General features: G+C 38.1%; 2 protein-coding genes across 4 annotated transcripts in view; one reads left to right on the top strand and one right to left on the bottom strand.

Moving 5' to 3' along the window:
* LOC146472865 (uncharacterized) overlaps nt 1-23,579 on the bottom strand; it is a 97,656-nt gene that overhangs the window by 27,244 nt on the left and 46,833 nt on the right. For 2 of the 3 annotated variants that reach the window (XM_085119101.1, XM_085119102.1), the window contains exons 1-2: nt 8,569-8,768; nt 692-1,183 (exon numbers count right to left, since the gene is read on the bottom strand). The exons of the other annotated variant lie outside the window; for it this stretch is intronic. In XM_085119101.1, coding sequence (XP_084975227.1) covers nt 692-1,183; nt 8,569-8,626 — 550 coding nt within the window. In that variant the 5' untranslated portion in view covers nt 8,627-8,768. Of the gene's footprint in view, nt 1-691; nt 1,184-8,568; nt 8,769-23,579 lie in introns of those variants that run through there. 3 annotated transcript variants of the gene reach the window in all.
* LOC146472867 (ankyrin repeat and MYND domain-containing protein 2-like) overlaps nt 1-23,579 on the top strand; it is a 79,702-nt gene that overhangs the window by 39,029 nt on the left and 17,094 nt on the right. The gene's annotated exons all lie outside the window — the stretch shown is intronic.

Below are 23,579 nucleotides of genomic sequence, written 5' to 3'. Positions count from 1 at the left end.
CTCACTCTTTCAGTTTCTCATTTACCCAAAAACCTGCTAACATTCAGATCTAAGAAAACCAAAACAGTTTGCCAAAGTGCAATGGCAAATCTTCGACCAACTGTTTCAATCTGTTTGATCTTCTTCCCCTGGCCCTCAATTAATTTTTTACTATCACCTTCCCTGTCGATTTCATTTTATACCACATTAGTACAAAATCAGAAACGTCGGTGCAGCCAAAGCACAAGAGCCAAATCTTCAGTTGTACACCATGCAGGGGCCGGATTAACATGAACTTTGATTCTTATTTTAATAACTAATCATTGAAGGTTCTGCCAAAAATTTTTGTCCCTTAGTTTTAACTTAGACTTTTCTTTAGCATGAGCTTAAAATAAGCTTTCAAAAACCACTTTTAATGAGCGAGATGAAAACCTTGGTTAACTCTTAATCGTGGATTAACGTTAATTGGCTTTCAAACAACCCGGCCCAGGACATCCAGGTATGGTATTAATTCCATGGAACTTTCCAGGCGAGAGCAACATTTCCATCAGAATGGAAACCACCGACACGAAAATAACACTGAGCTGTGTAGAGAGGTGACCGTTTGTGGATGTTCAGTTAAAATACAAATTAGGCTGCAGGCAAGTAAGAACAAAGCAATGAAACTAAATCCTGTTCATTCCATTAGAAGGTAAAACAAAATTATACCAACCTCCATCGCTTAATTGTCTCGCAACGTAGCGAGCTTTAAATCCTGGACTATCCTGGCTAAAAGAATCCCTTGAAAGCGATCTCCAACTCCGATGTATCTCCACTAACATCTTGTTGCCACTGGAACTTATGTTTCGAGGATTGGTATCACCTCCACAGTAATGTCCAAGCACGTTACTTGATAGAGAATGCCCATCTCTCATGATTATATATGTATCAAGGAAGCACGCCCGTGGACCAAGATCTATACTTTCTATGATGATCTCCACATAGTGACCCTGTGGCACTGTGATCATCCATCGTTTGTTTGTGAAACAAGGTTGACTCGTAAGCTTGAAAGCCGGGCTATCAAAACTGCCCTTTTTTCCAATCAGAGGAACATTGCAAGTTAGTGTTGGCATCCTAGTGGTGACGTATGCACCGGTATATGATGTGCCCCAAGTCGTTTGTCCGCGCCATCGTGTCGGTGATGTAGTCGTGTGAAAAGCCAAAGCTATCAAGAAAGATTTCTCGATTAGAAAAATAGCTGTTTGGTGGCACTTAATACCGATTGAAAAGCCTAGATGACCATGCCTTTGATCAGTTTGCAAATAAAATGTTTTGCATGAAATATTTTTTTAATGCAGTATGACAGCTGAGGGATTTTACAATACCTCGCTCACGACATTTTGCAGATATTTTAGAGTGAATCGTACACGCCTTCATACAGTGATTTTACGATGCCCGTATAAGCCTTTTTGTATTGCTTTTACAGTGCCCTGTATAAGCCTTTTTACAGTACCTAGTATACGCCCTTTAACAGAGATTTTATAGTGTTGTTTAAATGTACAGACATTATGCAAACCCCACACAATTTCTGCAAGTCCAAAGATCGTAGTTGGTCAGTGTTTTACATGCAAACGCACTAGACATTTCAGACATTTCAGGGATATCTAACAAAAGGTCTGGATAACGGTAAAGTGCATGCAGGTTAAAAGTTTGAGAAAAACGTTAACAGTTTTGATTTTTTGAAAACATGTTTCGGCGGTTTTTTTGTCATCTTCAGTTTAAATTTTAAAGCGCAAATTGAATTTATAATAAATACATACAAATGCTAATGAGAAAAGAAAAAAACTGTAACAATAATTAAAGAAAACGTGACAATGTGTGACTAGAAAGAAAGTTTTAAATTTACATGGTGCAATTGTTGGTTCAAAGTAGGTTGTTCCCACTGGATATGAATAACTTCTTTTATGTAAAGCTGAAAATTGGTGGAAGCATGTTCTATCATATTAAAACAATTGGGCGAACACAAACTATGGCATTGCTTAGAAGCTTGTAAGTGTTTGAATAAACGAGAAGTCCTATCAGTGGTTATAAAGTGCCCACGAACGCTTGTGGCAAAATGCCTGGTGGTTTCGCCGACGTAACAGGCATTACAGACAGCACACAACAATTTGTATATACAACAGACGAACGAAGCCCGCTTGAATTTTGAGATAGAGTCTTTCCCGCCAAACACATTGCTGACTTTTCCTTTTTAATCAATTGTATGTACTGATTATAAATTCAACTTTTTACTTTCAATGGCTCTTTGAATGTTAAACTGAAGATGACAGAAGAGCTGTCGAAAGTGTTTTTTAAAAAAAATCAAAACTGTTGCTATTTATCTTAAACCTTTTTTATATCTAACAAATTACTGACTAAATTAGAAATATCAATAAATTTTTTTTTAAATATATTTTACAAGTATTTTGTGAATATATAATAACAAATTACCAGCTATAGATTTTAATTTCTGTAAAATCCCCATTACAGCAATAGGCCATTTCCGAGGTGTTTAAAAAAAAAAAAAAAGTGAAAAGTTTTTATCATGAAAATTAGTTTTCATTCACATGCAAACAAAACTAATTTTCATATGAAAAGCTGTTGCACTTAGCCTCGCTTTCATAATTAGGTACACGGCAACTCGGAAATGGCCTATTTTGTTAATTCTGTTTAGTCTGCTTAGTCTATTTGCCAGTGTCTGTTCCTGGAAGTTATTTTGCTTTCCCGCTTTGTATATCTAGGTCGCAAAATCGCTAGCGAATGCTGACAGCAACCAGTCTATAACTCTACTGCTACTATTACCTTAATACTGTTACAAGACACTGTCTCTAATTCTACAATGACACGCTTGAAAAGTCCGGTTTCTAGAATCTCGTCGTGAGCTATGCCTGCCCGCCTACTCAAAAAAAAAAGGCAAAACGATAAGCGTTTCCTGGGACACCTGACCAGCAAACACAAGAACTACTAGCGTCAAAATCAATTGATTTTAATAGTTGTTTTCATGGAGCCATCACACAAATGAAGCAATTAGACGTCGAGAGCAGATCAAATTGCCCTATTTTTTCTTTTTCTTTTGCAAAAGTTTTTTTTTCTTGCTTATAGAATGTTTTTGCTCTAAGGATTTCAAACTGTTGGAGTCCAAAAGGAGGTGTTCAGACAGAAAGTTAATATTTCATTTTTGTCTTTCTCTTTTCTAATATTATAAATTTGTCAATGGCTGTTAAGCCGTGTACCGCCTCTTCAAGTCTAATGTTTATAAAGCCTTTGTACAAGTGTTTTGAATAACATCTATGGCTTTAGGCTGTTCTATTATTACATACTAACTGGAATGATTGATTTAAAAGTTATTAAATTTGAACCAAAATTTAGTGCGTCGTACAGCATAATTTCTTGAAGGGGACTTCTTTTATTTAAAATGGTGAAAAAAGACCTCTATTTCGCTACAAAAAGAAAAAAAAAGAAATAAACTCAATTCTTCAACTCGCGATGTGTTCTAGCGCATTTTGGAAACAAAAATGCGAGAACTTGAAAAACGTTAGCCTAACATTTATCAATTTTCAATCCATTCTACCTACTCCGTCTCTGGACAGAAGCACTAATCGATAGTTTTATTGCACTGAGGTGGACATTTTTCAACAAAACTAGACAACCATTTTTTTTTCTGTTGAGAGACAAACATTTTTAGGTTTTGAAATGACATTAAATTCGCGTTCCAAAATCTGCTATCACAAGGTGATAATTAATTATGCGGGTATCTAGTTTTTCAGAGTTCGAGGCCCCATGCAAACGTCAAACACCTTCAGTACAATACAGACACCGGCCACTCAGCTATAATATCCTGCTGTCTATTTTATAAAGATTTCACCATAAATATTTTAGGCCCGGTTCAAACGTCACATTTCACATGTGCCGAATAAAACTCGAGAATTAACTGCATGTGAAATGCGACGTTTGAATCAATTAAATTCCACAGTTTCGAATTAAATTCGACTTACGTCGAATCTGCGACTGAAAAAGTCGAATATTCGACTTAAGTTCGACATTTGATTCAGACGTCGCATTTCACATGTGCCGAATACAATACATAAATTATAGTAAATCATTATTATTCATTTTGTAACCACAATCCGTAAATGCCACGCGCAGAAGAGTATAAACAGCACTTTGAATAAATGGCGCGAGGCGAAGGAATGTGCAGTTCGTGCTTTTTAAAAACAAAATATACTTGTTTGACGTGCAGCAATTATTATTGTATGAGGTGCTCGGTGTTTGAAAATGAAGAGGACACTCCTCGGTGGAAAGCGGGAAAATCTGTGGCATATTGTGAGACGTGCTTGAATGAAACGATGAAAGGCGCGGGTCGAGTAAAGGCCAAGATGAGTCATTTTGGCCATCACTTGACCTGCGCCTTTTCATCACGCTGTTTGCAATGAAGATATTACTTCAAACAAGCTGCATTCGTCAACTGGTAGAACGGAAACAAAAACATTGAAGGCGGACGGAGTTAAATTCGGCACCATTAAATTCGACGTCTGAATCAAATGCCGCATTTAATTATTCTAGTCGACTAAAATAGGAGTTATATTCAGCACATGTGAAATGCGACGTTTCAACCGGGCCTTAAATATTGAGGCCGGAAAACGAATTTATCTTTACTGTTTTGATAAACATTTTCATCAGGCAATTTTTAACGACTCTTTAAAAATTGCCTGATGAGTGTGCTCCTATAACTTCGAACCATACGACACATATTGTCGCAATAAACGATGATAACTCCTAAAGCCTAAACTTCTGAGAAGAATTATATATATATTTATATATATCATTAAAGATGTCGGCAATGTTGCCTAGCAACAGTGAAAAACAAAGTAGGAAAGACGTCAGACCGTCTTGCGTTGTCTGAAGCAAAATTTGCATACATCGGGAAAGTTTGCGTGCCGGATCTAATTTCAACTGCAATGTTCATTTATTCATTGGATACAGAACTATCTCTCCAGAATCTTTTCTCTTTCTTCCAGAAATCTTTTTTGTAAAAGATTGCATTAAAGAAATTACACGTTTTGTAACCGCGTTAAAATAATTTTCCGTGGGAAAAAAATTCATCGAACACGACAGCGCTGCACGCCCGTTGTACATTTCGTCGCGTCAGAAATAGATTTTCAACCGCAAACTAGCCTGTGGAACTACAAAAAGACCATGCTCATCAAAATAGTTGCTATGTTCAGAAACCTTTTAATCTCCTCATTTGATGCTACAATACAAGTAAAGGGGGTTTTCCACCCAGCCCCAGCTTCGCGAGGTTTTGCGAGTCACGTATTTCTAATACTATTCCTCGCGAAGCGAGGTTAATAAATTTGTCGGGCCCAAGGCTCGCCGAAGGCCGCGCTCAAGAGCTAAGCCGTGCAAATTCGAGCAGAACATATATTTCCTCGCGAAGCGAGGGCCGAAGGCCCGAGCGTAGCGAGGTTAATAAATTTGTCGGGCCGAGCCGGCCCGAGCGGAGCTAAGCCGCGCGAATTCGAGCGAAAAATATATTTATATATATATATATGTGTATATGTTTATATCTTTGAAGGTGTCCGCACAATGACGTCAGACTGTCTGGCGTCGTCTGGAGCAAAATTTGCATACATCGAAAAAAATATGCGTGCATGATCAAATTTCAACTGCAATGTTTATCAATATTCACTGGATACAGAACGAGGTCGACTAGCAATAGAGTTATTTCAGTAGAGTTATGACTTAGAGTTAGAGTTAACGACTGCCAAAATCCTGAATTCGAGATTTTGGACGTCCAAAATCTTGAATTCAGGATTTTGGCAGTACAAAATCTTGAATTCAGGATTTTGTACATCCAAAATCTTGAATTCAGGATTTTGGCAGTACAAAATCTTGAATTCAGGATTTTGCAACTCTAACTCCACGCTATAACTCTATGAAGATAACTCTAATAGTAGCCGTCCCCATACAGAACTATCTCTCCAGAATCTTTTCCCTTTCTTTTAGAAATCTTTTTTGTAAAAGATTGCTTTAAAGAAATTACACGTTTTGTGGCCGCGGTAAATAATTTTCCGTGGGAAATAAATTCATCGAACACGGCAGCGCTGCACGCCCGTTGTACATTACGTCGCGTCACAAATAGATTTTCAACCGCAAACTAGCCCGTGGAACTACGAAAACACCATGCTCATCAAAAAAAAAATCTTATGCGCCTTTTAATCTCCTCGTTTGATGCTACAATACGAGTAAAGAGGGCTTTCCACCCAGCCCCAGCTTCGCGAGGTTTTGCGAGTCACGTATTTCTACTTATATATATATCTATGTTTATATATTTCCGTGAAGGTGTCCGCACTGTTGCCTAGCAACAGTGAAAAACAAAGTAGGAAAGACGTCAGACTGTCTGGCGTTATCTGGAGCAAAATTTGCATACATCGGGATAGTTTGCCTGCCGGATCCAATTTCAACTGCAATGTTCATCAATATTCACTGGATACAGAACTATCTCTCCAGAATCTTTTCCCTTTCTTCCAGAAATCTTTTTTGTAAAAGATTGCATTGAAGAAATTACACGTTTTGTAACCGCCGTCAAATAATTTTCCGTGGGAAATAAATTCATCGAACACGACAGCGCTTCACGCACGTTGTACATTTTGTCTCGTCAGAAATAGATTTTCAACCGCAATGGCCGCGGTAAAATAATTTTCCGTAGGAAATAAATTCAGCCAACACGACAGCGCTGCACGCCCGTTGTACATTACGGCGCGTCAGAAATGGATTTTTAACCGCAAACTAGCCTGTGGAACTACAAAAAAAAAACATGCTCATCGACAAAAAAAAATCCTATGCCCCTTTTAATCTCCTCATTTGATGCTACAATACGAGTAAAGAGGGCTTTCCACCCAGCCACTGACACTGACTTTATTGTTCTCGAATCTATTTACAATTTTCCCCCATACGTCACCATAAATATGTCATAGTAACGTGCAAAAGCCAAGTAGAGAACCACTTTTTCTTTGAAATGCCGAGCTAATCGACATTTAAGGGTTTTTGTGTCGCACGTTACCGAAACGCACGTTTTTCAGACCGGATTAAAACAACCGAGGCCCGGAAAAACTTTTGAGTCAAAACACAGTTGTTTGCATCATATTTTGACAGCTGTTTTTTTAAGTTTTTCTCAGTAGTCAGCAACTGAGCAATAAAAGCCATTTATTAGTATTTTTGCAACAGCTGCAGAAATTGTCGCGCGCTCATTGGCTAATTTGCATTGGACGGACACATGAATTTAAAATTAATTCAATATTGACGCAACGAACGCAAACGGGGAACTTGAAAACAACCAAATGACAATCTGTCACTTTTCAATCAATAGAAAGTCTCCTTTTCCCATTGACCAATAAAAGAGTGAGACAAGTTTTCGATTTTGGTCGCGTCAGTTTTTATAAATAATAAAATTTATGTTTCTCGCATTTTTATCCCGCGTTTTGACTTTATTTTGTCCCTTCTGGCTTTTTGTTTGACAATGTTATGTCGCAATTCATGATCAAATAACAGGACAGACGCATGAAAAACCGAAGTCATTTCTTAAAATACCACACAAGTGAATATTGCTTTTCGCGCACGCTGATTGGTTAGCTCGGGGGTGATTAGCAAAGTACTATTCAACTCCGAGCAGCCAAAAAGAAACATGCAAGATGGCTTCCGGTTTCGCTACGGTCACTCAACAGCTAGTTTGCCCTCCAAAATTGTGTCAGGCCAGCATTTCACCAGCTTTAAGGTAAAGGGCAATATATTTGGTGCCTTTAATCTATGTGAAACCGAAGCTTCGTCAGTTTCCCTAAGTCCAAAATCTTCCAATATGTCACAAAACGTCGACCATGTGTTTCAAACTAAATACAAGTCTGGGCGCGAGCCCAAAAACAATTAATTCAAAATGGCGTTGAAATAATACACGACAGCCAGCCAAACAAGCCAAACCTACCCTTTGGTTACACAGAAAAACCGACCATATATATTTCGTTAAAGATGTCCGTAATGTTGCCTAGCAACAGTGAAAAACAAAGTATGACTGACCTGAGACTGTCTTGCGTTGTCTGGAGCAAAATTTGCATACATCGGGAAAGTTTGCGTGCCGGATCTAATTTCAACTGCAATGTTCATCAATATTCACTGGATACAGAACTATCTCTCCAGAATCTTTTCCCTTTCTTCCTGAAATCTTTTTTGTAAAAGATTGCATTGAAGAAATTACACCTTTTGTGACCGCGGTAAAATAATTTTCCGTGGGAAATAAATTCATCGAACACGACAGCGCTGCACGCCCGTTGTACATTTTGTCGCGTCAGAAATAGATTTTCAACCGCTAACTAGCCTGTGGAACTACGAAAACACCATGCTTATCAAAATAGTTGCTATGTTCAGAAACCTTTTAATCTCCTCATTTGATGCTACAATTCGAGTAAAGAGGGTTTTCCACCGAGCTTCGCGAGGTTTTGCGAGTCACGTATTTCTAATATTATTTTAAAAGGATTAGAACCACTGACATGCAGTTTAGAAAATAGTTAGTTCTCTTACCTTTGCTACACAGGAGGTAATGCAAAATCCCAAAAACACAACAACAAATTACTGCCATGGCTTGTTGATAAAAAAAACTAATCTCTTAAAACTTAACGATATTATACAACGCTCACCCTAACAACAACAACAAATGTCAGTAAGACTTTCAAGAAGGCGATTTTTATATTCTTTTGCCAAGTAGACCAAAAAGCAATTAAATTAAAACACAATCCCAGCTTAATTTGTTATGACTATTACAAGCCAGTTCAGAACATAATATTTACATAACATTCAGAATATTAATAAACTGCTCTTTGTCGGCACTAATTGTCTCGTCAAAAGAGAGAGGAAAATGTGGCCAAATATTTAAATGTGAAGTTCATGCAGGCATCCTGTGAGAAGTAGATATTATATTTGACACTGACTTTATTGTTCTCGAATCTATTTACAATTTTTCCTCCATACGTCACCATAAATATGTCATAGTAACGTGCAAAAGCCAAGTAGAGAACCACTTTTTCTTTGAAATGCCGAGCTAATCGGCATTTAAGGGTTTTTGTGTCGCACGTTACCGAAACGCACGTTTTTCAGACCGGATTAAAACAACCGAGGCCCGGAAAAACTTTTGAGTCAAAACACAGTTGTTTGCATCATATTTTGACAGCTGTTTTTTTAAGTTTTTCTCAGTAGTCAGCAACTGAGCAATAAAAGCCATTTATTAGTATTTTTGCAACAGCTGCAGAAATTGTCGCGCGCTCATTGGCTAATTTGCATTGGACGGACACATGAATTTAAAATTAATTCAATATTGACGCAACGAACGCAAACGGGGAACTTGAAAACAACCAAATGACAATCTGTCACTTTTCAATCAATAGAAAGTCTCCTTTTCCCATTGACCAATAAAAGAGTGAGACAAGTTTTCGATTTTGGTCGCGTCAGTTTTTATAAATAATAAAATTTATGTTTCTCGCATTTTTATCCCGCGTTTTGACTTTATTTTGTCCCTTCTGGCTTTTTGTTTGACAATGTTATGTCGCAATTCATGATCAAATAACAGGACAGACGCATGAAAAACCGAAGTCATTTCTTAAAATACCACACAAGTGAATATTGCTTTTCGCGCACGCTGATTGGTTAGCTCGGGGGTGATCAGCTAAGTACTATTCAACTCCGAGCAGCCAAAAAGAAACATGCAAGATGGCTTCCGGTTTCGCTACGGTCACTCAACAGCTAGTTTGCCCTCCAAAATTGTGTCAGGCCAGCATTTCACCAGCTTTAAGGTAAAGGGCAATATATTTGGTGCCTTTAATCTATGTGAAACCGAAGCTTCGTCAGTTTCCCTAAGTCCAAAATCTTCCAATATGTCACAAAACGTCGACGATGTATTTCATTCTAAATACAAGTCTGGGCGCGAGCCCAAAAACAATTAATTCAAAATGGCGCTGAAATGGTGCACGACAGCCAGCCAAACGAGCCAAACCTACCCTTTGGTTACACAGAAAAACCGACCATATATATTTTGTTGAAGATGTCCGATATATTGCCTAGCAACAGTGAAAAACAAAGTATGAATGACGTCAGACTGTCTTGCGTTGTCTGAAGCAAAATTTGCATACATCGGGAAAGTTTGCGTGCCGGATCTAATTTCAACTGCAATGTTCATCAATATTCACTGGATACAGAACTATCTCTCCAGAATCTTTTCCCTTTCTTCCAGAAATCTTTTTTGTGAAAGATTGCATTGAAGAAATTACACCTTTTGTGACCGCGGTAAAATAATTTTCCGTGGGAAATAAATTCATCGAACACGACAGCGCTGCACGCCCGTTGTACATTTCGTCGCGTTAGAAATAGATTTTCAACTGCAAACTAGCCTGTGGAACTATGAAAAGACCATGCTCATCAAAATAGTTGCTATGTTCAGAAACCTTTTAATTTCCTCATTTGATGTTACAATACGAGTAAAGAGGGTTTTCCACCCAGCCCCAGCCTCGCGAGGTTTTGCCAGTCACGTATTTCTAATATTATTTTAAAAGAATTAGAACCACTGACATGCAGTTTCGGAAATAGTTAGTTCTCTTACCTTTGCTACACAGGAAGTAATGCAAAATCCCGAAAACACAACCACAAATTACTGCCATGGCTTGTTGATAAAAAAAACTAATCTCTTAAAACTTAACGATATTATACAACGCTCACCCTAACAACAACAACAAATGTCAGTAAGACTTTCAAGAAGGCGATTTTTATATTCTTTTGCCAAGTAGACCAAAAAGCAATTAAATTAAAACACAATCCCAGCTTAATTTGTTATGACTATTACAAGCCAGTTCAGAACATAATATTTACATAACATTCAGAATATTAATAAACTGCTCTTTGTCGGCACTAATTGTCTCGTCAAAAGAGAGAAGAAAATGTGGCCAAATATTTAAATGTGAAGTTCATGCAGGCATCCCGTGAGAAGTAAATATTATTTTTGACACTGGCTTTATTGTTCTCGAATCTATTTACAATTTTTCCTCCATACGTCACCATAAATATGTCATAGTAACGTGCAAAAGCCAAGTAGAGAACCACTTTTTCTTTGAAATGCCGAGCTAATCGGCATTTAAGGGTTTTTGTGTCGCACGTTACCGAAACGCACGTTTTTCAGACCGGATTAAAACAACCGAGGCCCGGAAAAACTTTTGAGTCAAAACACAGTTGTTTGCATCATATTTTGACAGCTGTTTTATTAAGTTTTTCTCAGTAGTCAGCAACTGAGCAATAAAAACCATTTATTAGTATTTTTGCAACAGCTGCAGAAATTGTCGCGCGCTCATTGGCTAATTTGCATTGGACGGACACATGAATTTAAAATTAATTCAATATTGACGCAACGAACGCAAACGGGGAACTTGAAAACAACCAAATGACAATCTGTCACTTTTCAATCAATAGAAAGTCTCCTTTTCCCATTGACCAATAAAAGAGTGAGACAAGTTTTCGATTTTGGTCGCGTCAGTTTTTATAAATAATAAAATTTATGTTTCTCGCATTTTTATCCCGCGTTTTGACTTTATTTTGTCCCTTCTGGCTTTTTGTTTGACAATGTTATGTCGCAATTCATGATCAAATAACAGGACAGACGCATGAAAAACCGAAGTCATTTCTTAAAATACCACACAAGTGAATATTGCTTTTCGCGCACGCTGATTGGTTAGCTCGGGGGTGATTAGCAAAGTACTATTCAACTCCGAGCAGCCAAAAAGAAACATGCAAGATGGCTTCCGGTTTCGCTACGGTCACTCAACAGCTAGTTTGCCCTCCAAAATTGTGTCAGGCCAGCATTTCACCAGCTTTAAGGTAAAGGGCAATATATTTGGTGCCTTTAATCTATGTGAAACCGAAGCTTCGTCAGTTTCCCTAAGTCCAAAATCTTCCAATATGTCACAAAACGTCGACCATGTGTTTCAAACTAAATACAAGTCTGGGCGCGAGCCCAAAAACAATTAATTCAAAATGGCGCTGAAATAATACACGACAGCCAGCCAAACAAGCCAAACCTACCCTTAGGTTACACAGAAAAACCGACCATATATATTTCGTTAAAGATGTCCGTAATGTTGCCTAGCAACAGTGAAAAACAAAGTATGACTGACCTGAGACTGTCTTGCGTTGTCTGGAGCAAAATTTGCATACATCGGGAAAGTTTGCGTGCCGGATCTAATTTCAACTGCAATGTTCATCAATATTCACTGGATACAGAACTATCTCTCCAGAATCTTTTCCCTTTCTTCCTGAAATCTTTTTTGTGAAAGATTGCATTGAAGAAATTACACCTTTTGTGACCGCGGTAAAATAATTTTCCGTGGGAAATAAATTCATCGAACACGACAGCGCTGCACGCCCGTTGTACATTTTGTCGCGTCAGAAACAGATTTTCAACCGCTAACTAGCCTGTGGAACTACGAAAACACCATGCTTATCAAAATAGTTGCTATGTTCAGAAACCTTTTAATCTCCTCATTTGATGCTACAATTCGAGTAAAGACGGTTTTCCACCGAGCTTCGCGAGGTTTTGCGAGTCACGTATTTCTAATATTATTTTAAAAGGATTAGAACCACTGACATGCAGTTTAGAAAATAGTTAGTTCTCTTACCTTTGCTACACAGGAGGTAATGCAAAATCCCAAAAACACAACCACAAATTACTGCCATGGCTTGTTGATAAAAAAAACTAATCTCTTAAAACTTAACGATATTATACAACGCTCACCCTAACAACAACAACAAATGTCAGTAAGACTTTCAAGAAGGCGATTTTTATATCCTTTTACCAAGTAGACCAAAAAGCAATTAAATTAAAACACAATCCCAGCTTAATTTGTTATGACTATTACAAGCCAGTTCACGACATTATAATATTTACATAACATTCAGAATATTAATATACTGCTCTTTGTCGGCACTAATTGTCTCGTCAAAAGAGAGAAGAAAATGTGGCCAAATATTTAAATGTGAAGTTCATGCAGGCATCCTGTGAGAAGTAGATATTATTTTTGACACTGACTTTATTGTTCTCGAATCTATTTACAATTTTTCCTCCACACGTCACCATAAATATGTCATAGTAACGTGCAAAAGCCAAGTAGAGAACCACTTTTTCTTTGAAATGCCGAGCTAATCGACATTTAAGGGTTTTTGTGTCGCACGTTACCGAAACGGACGTTTTTCAGACCGGATTAAAACGGCCTGAGCCCGGAAAAACTTTTGAGTCAAAACACAGTTGTTTGCATCATATTTTGACAGCTGTTTTTTAAGTTTTTCTCAGTAGTCAGCAATTGAGCAATAAAAGCCATTTAATAGTATTTTTGCAACAGCTGCAGAAATTGTCGCGCGCTCATTGGCTAATTTGCATTGGACGGACACATGAATTTAAAATTAATTCGATATTGACGCAACGAACGCAAACGGGGAACTTGAAAACAACCAACTGACAATCTCTCACTTTTCAATCAATAGAAAGTCTCCTTTTCCCATTGACCAATAAAAGAGTGAGACAAGTTTTCGATTTTGGTCGCGTCAGTTTTTATAAATAATAAAATTTATGTTTCTCGCATTTTTATCCCGCGTTTTGACTTTATTTTGTCCCTTCTGGCTCTTTGTTTGACAATGTTATGTCGCAATTCATGATCAAATAACAGGACAGACGCATGAAAAACCGAAGTCCTTTCTTAAAATACCACACAAGTGAATATTGCTTTTCGCGCACGCTGATTGGTTAGCTCGGGGGTGATGAGCTAAGTACTATTCAACTCCGAGCAGCCAAAAAGAAACATGCAAGATGGCTTCCGGTTTCGCTACGGTCACTCAACAGCTAGTTTGCCTTCCGAAATCGTGTCAGGCCAGCATTTCACCAGCTTTAAGGTAAAGGGCAATTTATTTGGTGCCTTTAATCTATGTGAAACCGAAGCTTCGTCAGTTTCTCTAACTACAAAATCTTCCAATATGTCACAAAACGTCGACCATGTATTTCATTCTAAATACAAGTCTGGGCGCGAGCCCAAAAACAATTAATTCAAAATGGCGCTGAAATGGTGCACGACAGCCAGCCAAACGAGCCAAACCTACCCTTTGGTTACACAGAAAAACCGACCATATATATTTTGTTGAAGATGTCCGATATATTGCCTAGCAACAGTGAAAAACAAAGTATGAATGACGTCAGACTGTCTTGCGTTGTCTGAAGCAAAATTTGCATACATCGGGAAAGTTTGCGTGCCGGATCTAATTTCAACTGCAATGTTCATCAATATTCACTGGATACAGAACTATCTCTCCAGAATCTTTTCCCTTTCTTCCAGAAATCTTTTTTGTGAAAGATTGCATTGAAGAAATTACACCTTTTGTGACCGCGGTAAAATAATTTTCCGTGGGAAATAAATTCATCGAACACGACAGCGCTGCACGCCCGTTGTACATTTCGTCGCGTCAGAAATAGATTTTCAACTGCAAACCTATGAAAAGACCATGCTCATCAAAATAGTTGCTATGTTCAGAAACCTTTTAATTTCCTCATTTAATGTTACAATACGAGTAAAGAGGGTTTTCCACCCAGCCCCAGCCTCGCGAGGTTTTGCCAGTCACGTATTTCTAATATTATTTTAAAAGGATTAGAACCACTGACATGCAGTTTCGGAAATAGTTAGTTCTCTTACCTTTGCTACACAGGAGGTAATGCAAAATCCCGAAAACACAACCACAAATTACTGCCATGGCTTGTTGATAAAAAAAACTAATCTCTTAAAACTTAACGATATTATACAACGCTCACCCTAACAACAACAACAAATGTCAGTAAGACTTTCAAGAAGGCGATTTTTATATTCTTTTGCCAAGTAGACCAAAAAGCAATTAAATTAAAACACAATCCCAGCTTAATTTGTTATGACTATTACAAGCCAGTTCAGAACATAATATTTACATAACATTCAGAATATTAATAAACTGCTCTTTGTCGGCACTAATTGTCTCGTCAAAAGAGAGAAGAAAATGTGGCCAAATATTTAAATGTGAAGTTCATGCAGGCATCCCGTGAGAAGTAAATATTATTTTTGACACTGGCTTTATTGTTCTCGAATCTATTTACAATTTTTCCTCCATACGTCACCATAAATATGTCATAGTAACGTGCAAAAGCCAAGTAGAGAACCACTTTTTCTTTGAAATGCCGAGCTAATCGGCATTTAAGGGTTTTTGTGTCGCACGTTACCGAAACGCACGTTTTTCAGACCGGATTAAAACAACCGAGGCCCGGAAAAACTTTTGAGTCAAAACACAGTTGTTTGCATCATATTTTGACAGCTGTTTTTTTAAGTTTTTCTCAGTAGTCAGCAACTGAGCAATAAAAGCCATTTATTAGTATTTTTGCAACAGCTGCAGAAATTGTCGCGCGCTCATTGGCTAATTTGCATTGGACGGACACATGAATTTAAAATTAATTCAATATTGACGCAACGAACGCAAACGGGGAACTTGAAAACAACCAAATGACAATCTGTCACTTTTCAATCAATAGAAAGTCTCCTTTTCCCATTGACCAATAAAAGAGTGAGACAAGTTTTCGATTTTGGTCGCGTCAGTTTTTATAAATAATAAAATTTATGTTTCTCGCATTTTTATCCCGCGTTTTGACTTTATTTTGTCCCTTCTGGCTTTTTGTTTGACAATGTTATGTCGCAATTCATGATCAAATAACAGGACAGACGCATGAAAAACCGAAGTCATTTCTTAAAATACCACACAAGTGAATATTGCTTTTCGCGCACGCTGATTGGTTAGCTCGGGGGTGATTAGCAAAGTACTATTCAACTCCGAGCAGCCAAAAAGAAACATGCAAGATGGCTTCCGGTTTCGCTACGGTCACTCAACAGCTAGTTTGCCCTCCAAAATTGTGTCAGGCCAGCATTTCACCAGCTTTAAGGTAAAGGGCAATATATTTGGTGCCTTTAATCTATGTGAAACCGAAGCTTCGTCAGTTTCCCTAAGTCCAAAATCTTCCAATATGTCACAAAACGTCGACCATGTGTTTCAAACTAAATACAAGTCTGGGCGCGAGCCCAAAAACAATTAATTCAAAATGGCGCTGAAATAATACACGACAGCCAGCCAAACAAGCCAAACCTACCCTTAGGTTACACAGAAAAACCGACCATATATATTTCGTTAAAGATGTCCGTAATGTTGCCTAGCAACAGTGAAAAACAAAGTATGACTGACCTGAGACTGTCTTGCGTTGTCTGGAGCAAAATTTGCATACATCGGGAAAGTTTGCGTGCCGGATCTAATTTCAACTGCAATGTTCATCAATATTCACTGGATACAGAACTATCTCTCCAGAATCTTTTCCCTTTCTTCCAGAAATCTTTTTTGTGAAAGATTGCATTGAAGAAATTACACCTTTTGTGACCGCGGTAAAATAATTTTCCGTGGGAAATAAATTCATCGAACACGACAGCGCTGCACGCCCGTTGTACATTTTGTCGCGTCAGAAACAGATTTTCAACCGCTAACTAGCCTGTGGAACTACGAAAACACCATGCTTATCAAAATAGTTGCTATGTTTAGAAACCTTTTAATCTCGTCATTTGATGCTACAATTCGAGTAAAGAGGGTTTTCCACCGAGCTTCGCGAGGTTTTGCGAGTCACGTATTTCTAATATTATTTTAAAAGGATTAGAACCACTGACATGCAGTTTAGAAAATAGTTAGTTCTCTTACCTTTGCTACACAGGAGGTAATGCAAAATCCCGAAAACACAACCACAAATTACTGCCATGGCTTGTTGATAAAAAAAACTAATCTCTTAAAACTTAACGATATTATACAACGCTCACCCTAACAACAACAACAAATGTCAGTAAGACTTTCAAGAAGGCGATTTTTATATTCTTTTGCCAAGTAGACCAAAAAGCAATTAACTTAAAACACAATCCCAGCTTAATTTGTTATGACTATTACAAGCCAGTTCAGAACATAATATTTACATAACATTCAGAATATTAATAAACTGCTCTTTGTCGGCACTAATTGTCTCGTCAAAAGAGAGAAGAAAATGTGGCCAAATATTTAAATGTGAAGTTCATGCAGGCATCCCGTGAGAAGTAAATATTATTTTTGACACTGGCTTTATTGTTCTAGAATCTATTTACAATTTTTCCTCCATACGTCACCATAAATATGTCATAGTAACGTGCAAAAGCCAAGTAGAGAACCACTTTTTCTTTGAAATGCCGAGCTAATCGGCATTTAAGGGTTTTTGTGTCGCACGTTACCGAAACGCACCTTTTTCAGACTGGATTAAACGGCCTAAGCCCGGAAAAACTTTTGAGTCAAAACACAGTTGTTTGCATCATATTTTGACAGCTGTTTTTTTAAGTTTTTCTCAGTAGTCAGCAACTGAACAATAAAAGCCATTTAAGAGCCAATGTCGGAAAATATCGAGAATCTCAAATCAGTTCTAAAAATTCAAATTTTGGCTGATACCACCCAAACATCCCTGTGGGTGAACTTTTTCAAGAAATGATATTAAGAAATCCCCAAGCGCTTTACATTTTGAGAATTTTAGAAAAGTTCGAAAATTCGCTAAAAATACAGTTTTTTATTCGGGAAATGGGTGCAAATTTCAACAATTTTCATCGACACAGCACAAGCGCGCAAGAGCTCCTATTGACCTGATATTACTCATGTATTTAGCGGACATGCAAAGCTTTAAGACCTGATAAAAAGGTTCTGCAAAATAACTATTGTAATATAGTTTCTGGCTTTTATTGTGTGCACCCTGATTGTGCGTTGTTTTGGCAGTCAAAATAACGCCCAACTTCAACCGTCAAAAGTCGATCCTGGTATGTCACAGATTGAAAAAATACTATACTGAACAAAAGAACTGTTATTTTATTAATTATACCTGAAGTTTCAGCTCTGCAAATTAAAATGCTTGCGAGTAATAAAATTTTAACTTAAGCCCCCAAGTCGCCGTGCGCGACAAGAACGTGGAATGTAAACAAAGGAAAACATATGCAAATCGAGGAGAAAATCACACGGAAGTTATAACTAGCCCATCAAAGCGCAAAGAATTGATGGAAATTATGTTATCTAAACAAGTATTGCTACCTGGGAAGCCAATAAGGCGCACTTGTTCGTCGAATAATCTTAAACAAGGCAATATCCTAAAACAAAGTTATAAAAAAACAGCGATTGGCTTTGCACGGTCACGAAATCTGGTCGGGTGAATTCCCAGTTCTAAAGTAACAGGCGTTCGGTCTATCAATCATTTCAACTTCAAAACCTCATCGGCAAACTATGTTTATTTTTTTTATTTTATTAGCTTCGCCAACAGATAATAAATTTACTTAGATAAAAATGAACTATGAAATGAAAGTCAAAATTATCGTAAATGACCTCTCAACAAAATGGAATGACAGCGGCTATGAAGACCAGAAACAAAACGGACCGTAATAATTGTATCTCAAATAAAATAAACAATAATTGTTTGTGCTCAAAGCCAAAAAGCATCAAGATGTAAGTATATCAAAGCAAACATTTACAATAATGATGAACACACCTTCCAGGCAGGGTCTTCTACAGACGTCCATCTCCTCCAAGCTTTGAGATAAGCTTACTCTTACAAAAGAATTGGTTTTCGATGTTCGTCCAGGATTTTTAGAAACTAATACCCTACACCCAGTCACAGTCTTAGCAAGTTTTCATCATCTTTCTCGTGATGTAAGGCGTCTGTAGCTTACCTGAGTAAAATGAATTAAAAACTAACGAGTAACTGAAATTGAACATATCAGGCCGTACAAAGGTTTCGGCGCCAAATGTTGGTTCTTTAATTTGGTGTCAAGTTACATGTATGGTCAGTGATTTGAATAAATTACCCTGCAGCCCCACCTAATTCCGTACAGTATTTCGAAATCCAAACAAACTACATTGCATAAGCGACACATGGTATAATCTACAGCGTTTATAACGCTCTGTGTGGAAAAAAAAATATTGTGCAGTTTTTCGACTCTTGTTGATGGAAATTCTAAGTGCGATGTTAGCCAGGAATATCCTGGTCAATACGAATGTATACCTCTTCTTAAACGTGAACGAGACATCTGGAAATGTATGGCCTTAGTGAAGATCCATCGTTGGAAAGTGAAATGAAACTGCTACTAGCTGGTGCAGGTAAACGACATTTGGTTTAATTTTTACTTTGTTTTTAATCTTGTTGCGTGATTATTGCGTGACAGTACTATAACGAAAGGTTTTTTTTATCAGGATTTTTTTTGCCGGATGTGTCTCATGAACTCATAACTTTATGTCTCCGTCATCGGGTGGAATATGGTATAAGATGGAGAACAGGGAAAACTATGTGTTTGGTTCCAAGTCCAAAGATTGCACATAAGCCAGCAAAAGTGAAAGGAACACGCAGAATAAACAGTCGACTATCTTCACTTATTTTGAAGGAAACAGGCCAGCTAATTGCTGTTGGATCGCGTAAGTAATTTTTACGTAATGTCTTGTAATCTTTACTGAAGTTCTCATGAGAGATCGATAGAACGGCTCTGGTAGTGTGTCTGGATGTAATCACAACGGCATCACCAATCAGCGACACAGCGAAGATCCAAAATGTCAGTAAACTCAACAACTTTGAGTTTACAGAAGGTGGTATCAAAGCATGGAGGGCATATGACATTTGCAGAGGAAAAGAAATCAAGGCCGATACCTTGACAAAACGTAACGTTCAGTCTTTTTTGTTGTTGTTGTTGTTTGCATTTGGGACCCTCGACTATTTTAAATTTTCATTAAAAAAATCAAGCGGAAAGATCAACTCAAAACTAATAAGAGCAACAGAAAAAATAATAACAAAATTTAGCAATATACAAAGCTCTTTTAAAACTAGAACATAATACAGTCGAACCTGTATATAACGGCCACCCTCGGGACTTGAGGAACTGGCCGCTTAATACAGGTGGCCGCTTAATACAGGATCACTAAAAATACTCACTGGGCGTTGTCTAATGTCAATTTTAATGGTGCATCATACAAAAACATTTCATGCGAGGAAACAATAGGACAATCAACACTCTTTCAAGAGATCAATACTTTAAACAAAGTTCAGTGCCAGCTTGTAACTTAATGGTATAATATACGTAACATTGTGTAAAAGCACTGTGCAATAAATTGTCCTCTACTCTTGTACGGTGTACAGTACTGTACTTCTAACTCACTTACCTACGTGACTTGCAGTTCACAACAAAATATTTCATTCCGTCATTTCATAGTTGTTACGAACGAAGTGGAGTTATAACGGTAATGTTACTGATTAAAAGTAACACAATTTATAGTTAAATTCTTCAAGTTAAGATAGGAATAGGGTAAGAATTACAGCTACTTAAACAAGTGGGACACGTGCCTTTTGCGCCTCGGAATTTGAAACTTTTGTTGTAGAGGAAGTCGTTGACTGTCGGCACTGCCAGCGACAATTCCTGTTATCCATGGTACTGTGCATATGGCTTAGTTTTCATTCAAGGGTGGCCGCTTAATACAGGTAAAAATAACAAAGAAAGACAAACATGGGACTGCTACAGGGTGGCCGCGGCCGCTTAATAGAGGTGGCCGCCTAATACAGGTAACAAATACAGCGTTTGTATGCGCCAAAAATCGGGACTTTAACAACTGGCCGCTTAATAGAGGGTGGCCGCTTAATACAGGGCCGTTATATACAGGTTCGACTGTACACTGAATGTATTCGTTTACCCATCGTTTTGACACTTATAAATTTGCCTAATTACAGAATCCGAAAACAGGTGGTTAGAATCTGCATTTTCTCCGGGGTAATTCAAGTCTCTCGGCCATAAAGACAAAAAGCATGTTAACGACGACGAGTCTCCCAGAACAGAAGAGAGTTCCAGTGACATTCAGGAGAGTTAGACCAAGCATGGTGTATACACTTGCCTAGAGAGTGGATGTACAAGGGTTTTCCAGAGATATTCGGCATTGACGAAACATCTATCCTCTGAGAAATGCATACGGTCCCTGGAAAAACACACTCTTATGGATCTTGCCAAGCTTGGCTATCAGCAGGTTTTAGAAGAGGACGTCGGTGTTGTACCAACCTTAAGAACCAGCGGTGTTGCAAGCAAACAATCCAGGGGACGTTTAACAGAGGGATGGGGGTTGCGACCAGCTAAGAAGGCGTATCGTTTTAGTGAAAATCAGAAGGCCTACCTCACTGATAAATTCAACATTGGTCAGTCTAGACGGAAAGTCGACGCAAGTCTTGTAGCACGTGATATGAGAAGTGCCCATAGTTCGAATGGCGAACGGCTTTTTAAATCAACTGAGTTTCTGACCTCTCAGCAGATATCTTCATATTTCTCCCGCATTTCTGCAACAACTCCCCAGCAGACCCATGAAGTCGACCTTGCAGCTATTGAAGAAGAAATAAACTTTTCTACGGCCAGAGACGAAGTGATGGCGACTGTCACCCTCCAGCATCCAATAATGTTTGACCAATACAACATCTATGCCATGGCAGAAAAAGACACATTGAGGGGTTGAAGGTTTCGTTGCTTCAGGTGATTGCCAAGGCCTCAATCTCGACATCCCTAATCTACCAATTCGCCGCAAAGCTCCATACCTGAAGTTGCTTAAAGAAGCCATTAGTGATTGCAGTTACCAAAGCCAAGAAATTGACTACTGAAGAGGTGACTCTAGCAAGTCCTGTTCCTTAACATCGAGAAGGAGACCTCCTTTCAGTTTTTTACTTCCACCAATCCGTCTGTCATTTCTTTAACTAATATTTAATGTAAGTAAAGAAAAATAAGTGGAGATCTAAGCCTCAGTTTTCGCCGTTCTCTCGTGTTCGATCTTGTCCTTCCCCGAGAAGGGGAGGAGCGCGGGCTCATTTCCTAAACAGCTTCTGGTAATTGAGCCTACGAAAATCTCAAATACTTCAGTTGTAAGGGACGGACCATAACGAAAGTTATGGGGGGTGGGGAATTTAAGAGCGGCATAAATGTTTTCGCTAACATTTCCCCTATAGGCCAATGCGGGAGTATTTTTAAGGCTACTCGGCGTGCATGAATTTTTTTTTCATAAGATTTTCCCTTGGCGAAAATATTTTTATTTTTTACTTCGTCCCCACCCCAGAACCTTTCTAATCGTCTGTCCCTAAAGCCGGGGGATATTTCCCTATAAAACTTGCGCAGCGCGTGGCAGAAAATTTACAAAACACTGGAAGAGGTACTCTACATGTGCCCTCTTCAAGTGGTGTCCAACAGAAATGAGGAAACAAATGACAAGCATTTCTCATTTTTTAACGGATCAATGGACTTAAAGTCATTGAAAGGTACCGCCAAAGCTCGCATGACTCTTGGAGTCTCTTCTTCTTACTTCCCTTTCTGTCTCTTTAACTCCAGGGATTAGAAGAAGAATGACCCTGGAAAGGGGCTTGAGGGCTCCGGCATGGGTGCGATTGGCACCCCTATTCATTTCTGGAGAGAAGTAGTATTTTGCTTATGAAGATATAAACGGAGATGGCGTAGGTGCACTAGGAGATTCTTTTAGTTCTGATTGCACAGTCCTCCTTTATTTAGTCCCCTTTATTTTACTACCCTAAAAGAAATAACTAAAGAATATGTTATATTTCATTTTCACAATACTATGTACAGCAACACGTGACTTGAAAAACGTGACAGGTAACACAACACCAAAATAAACAAGATGAAGTGGCTTCTTCGTTTTCTGTGTTTATGCGAGGATTATTTACTACCTATCTATAAATAGTTCTAATGAAAAAATAAGTTAGTCTTTTTTTATGAAATGTTTAAACAAGACGGAGGGTTTTACTCTAGTGAGAACTGTGCAAACTTGGAACACGGAACACGACACAAGGTCAGTGAGTAAACAATCCTAAAATGTATATAATTAGAAATTTGCGATGCGGGAAATCTAATCCCCAAGTGAGTATTATACTTTTCTAAAATTATTATAGACTCTGATTTATTTTGTTGTATCTTGTTACGTTTTGGGTTTAATATGGCGTAGTATAACCAAGGGACGGACCATTTAAAACGGAATCGTCAATGGCCCTTAATGGCCTCTGTCATTTCTTTATATTTCTAAAAATAAACTTACATTTTATGGTTCATTTCTATCATACCTCAAAATATCTACTTTTACTGACATTGTTTGTTTGCTCCATGGTCCATTTTGAAAGCTTCTTTAAGAGCGTTTGGACTTAAAATGATTGATTTTATTTTACCTCGGAACCATCCGCGCGAGTTCATCCGACCCGATTTCATGACCCTTGGCCCTCTAGCCCTAAAATACCTTTTTTATTATTATTGGACGGATAATTTCGCCTTATCAGTCTCTCAGATAGCAATACCTGTTTAGATAACAGAATTCCCACCAATTCTTTGCGCTTTGATGGGCTAGTTATAACTTCCGTGTGATTTTCTCCTTGATTTGCATATGTTTTCCTTTGT

This window comes from Pavona decussata, unplaced genomic scaffold (genome assembly GCF_977016875.1).
Source record: "Pavona decussata unplaced genomic scaffold, jaPavDecu1.1 SCAFFOLD_96, whole genome shotgun sequence".
NCBI classification, from domain to species: Eukaryota; Metazoa; Cnidaria; class Anthozoa; order Scleractinia; family Agariciidae; genus Pavona; species Pavona decussata.
This window is presented reverse-complemented; position numbering and strand designations above follow the sequence as displayed.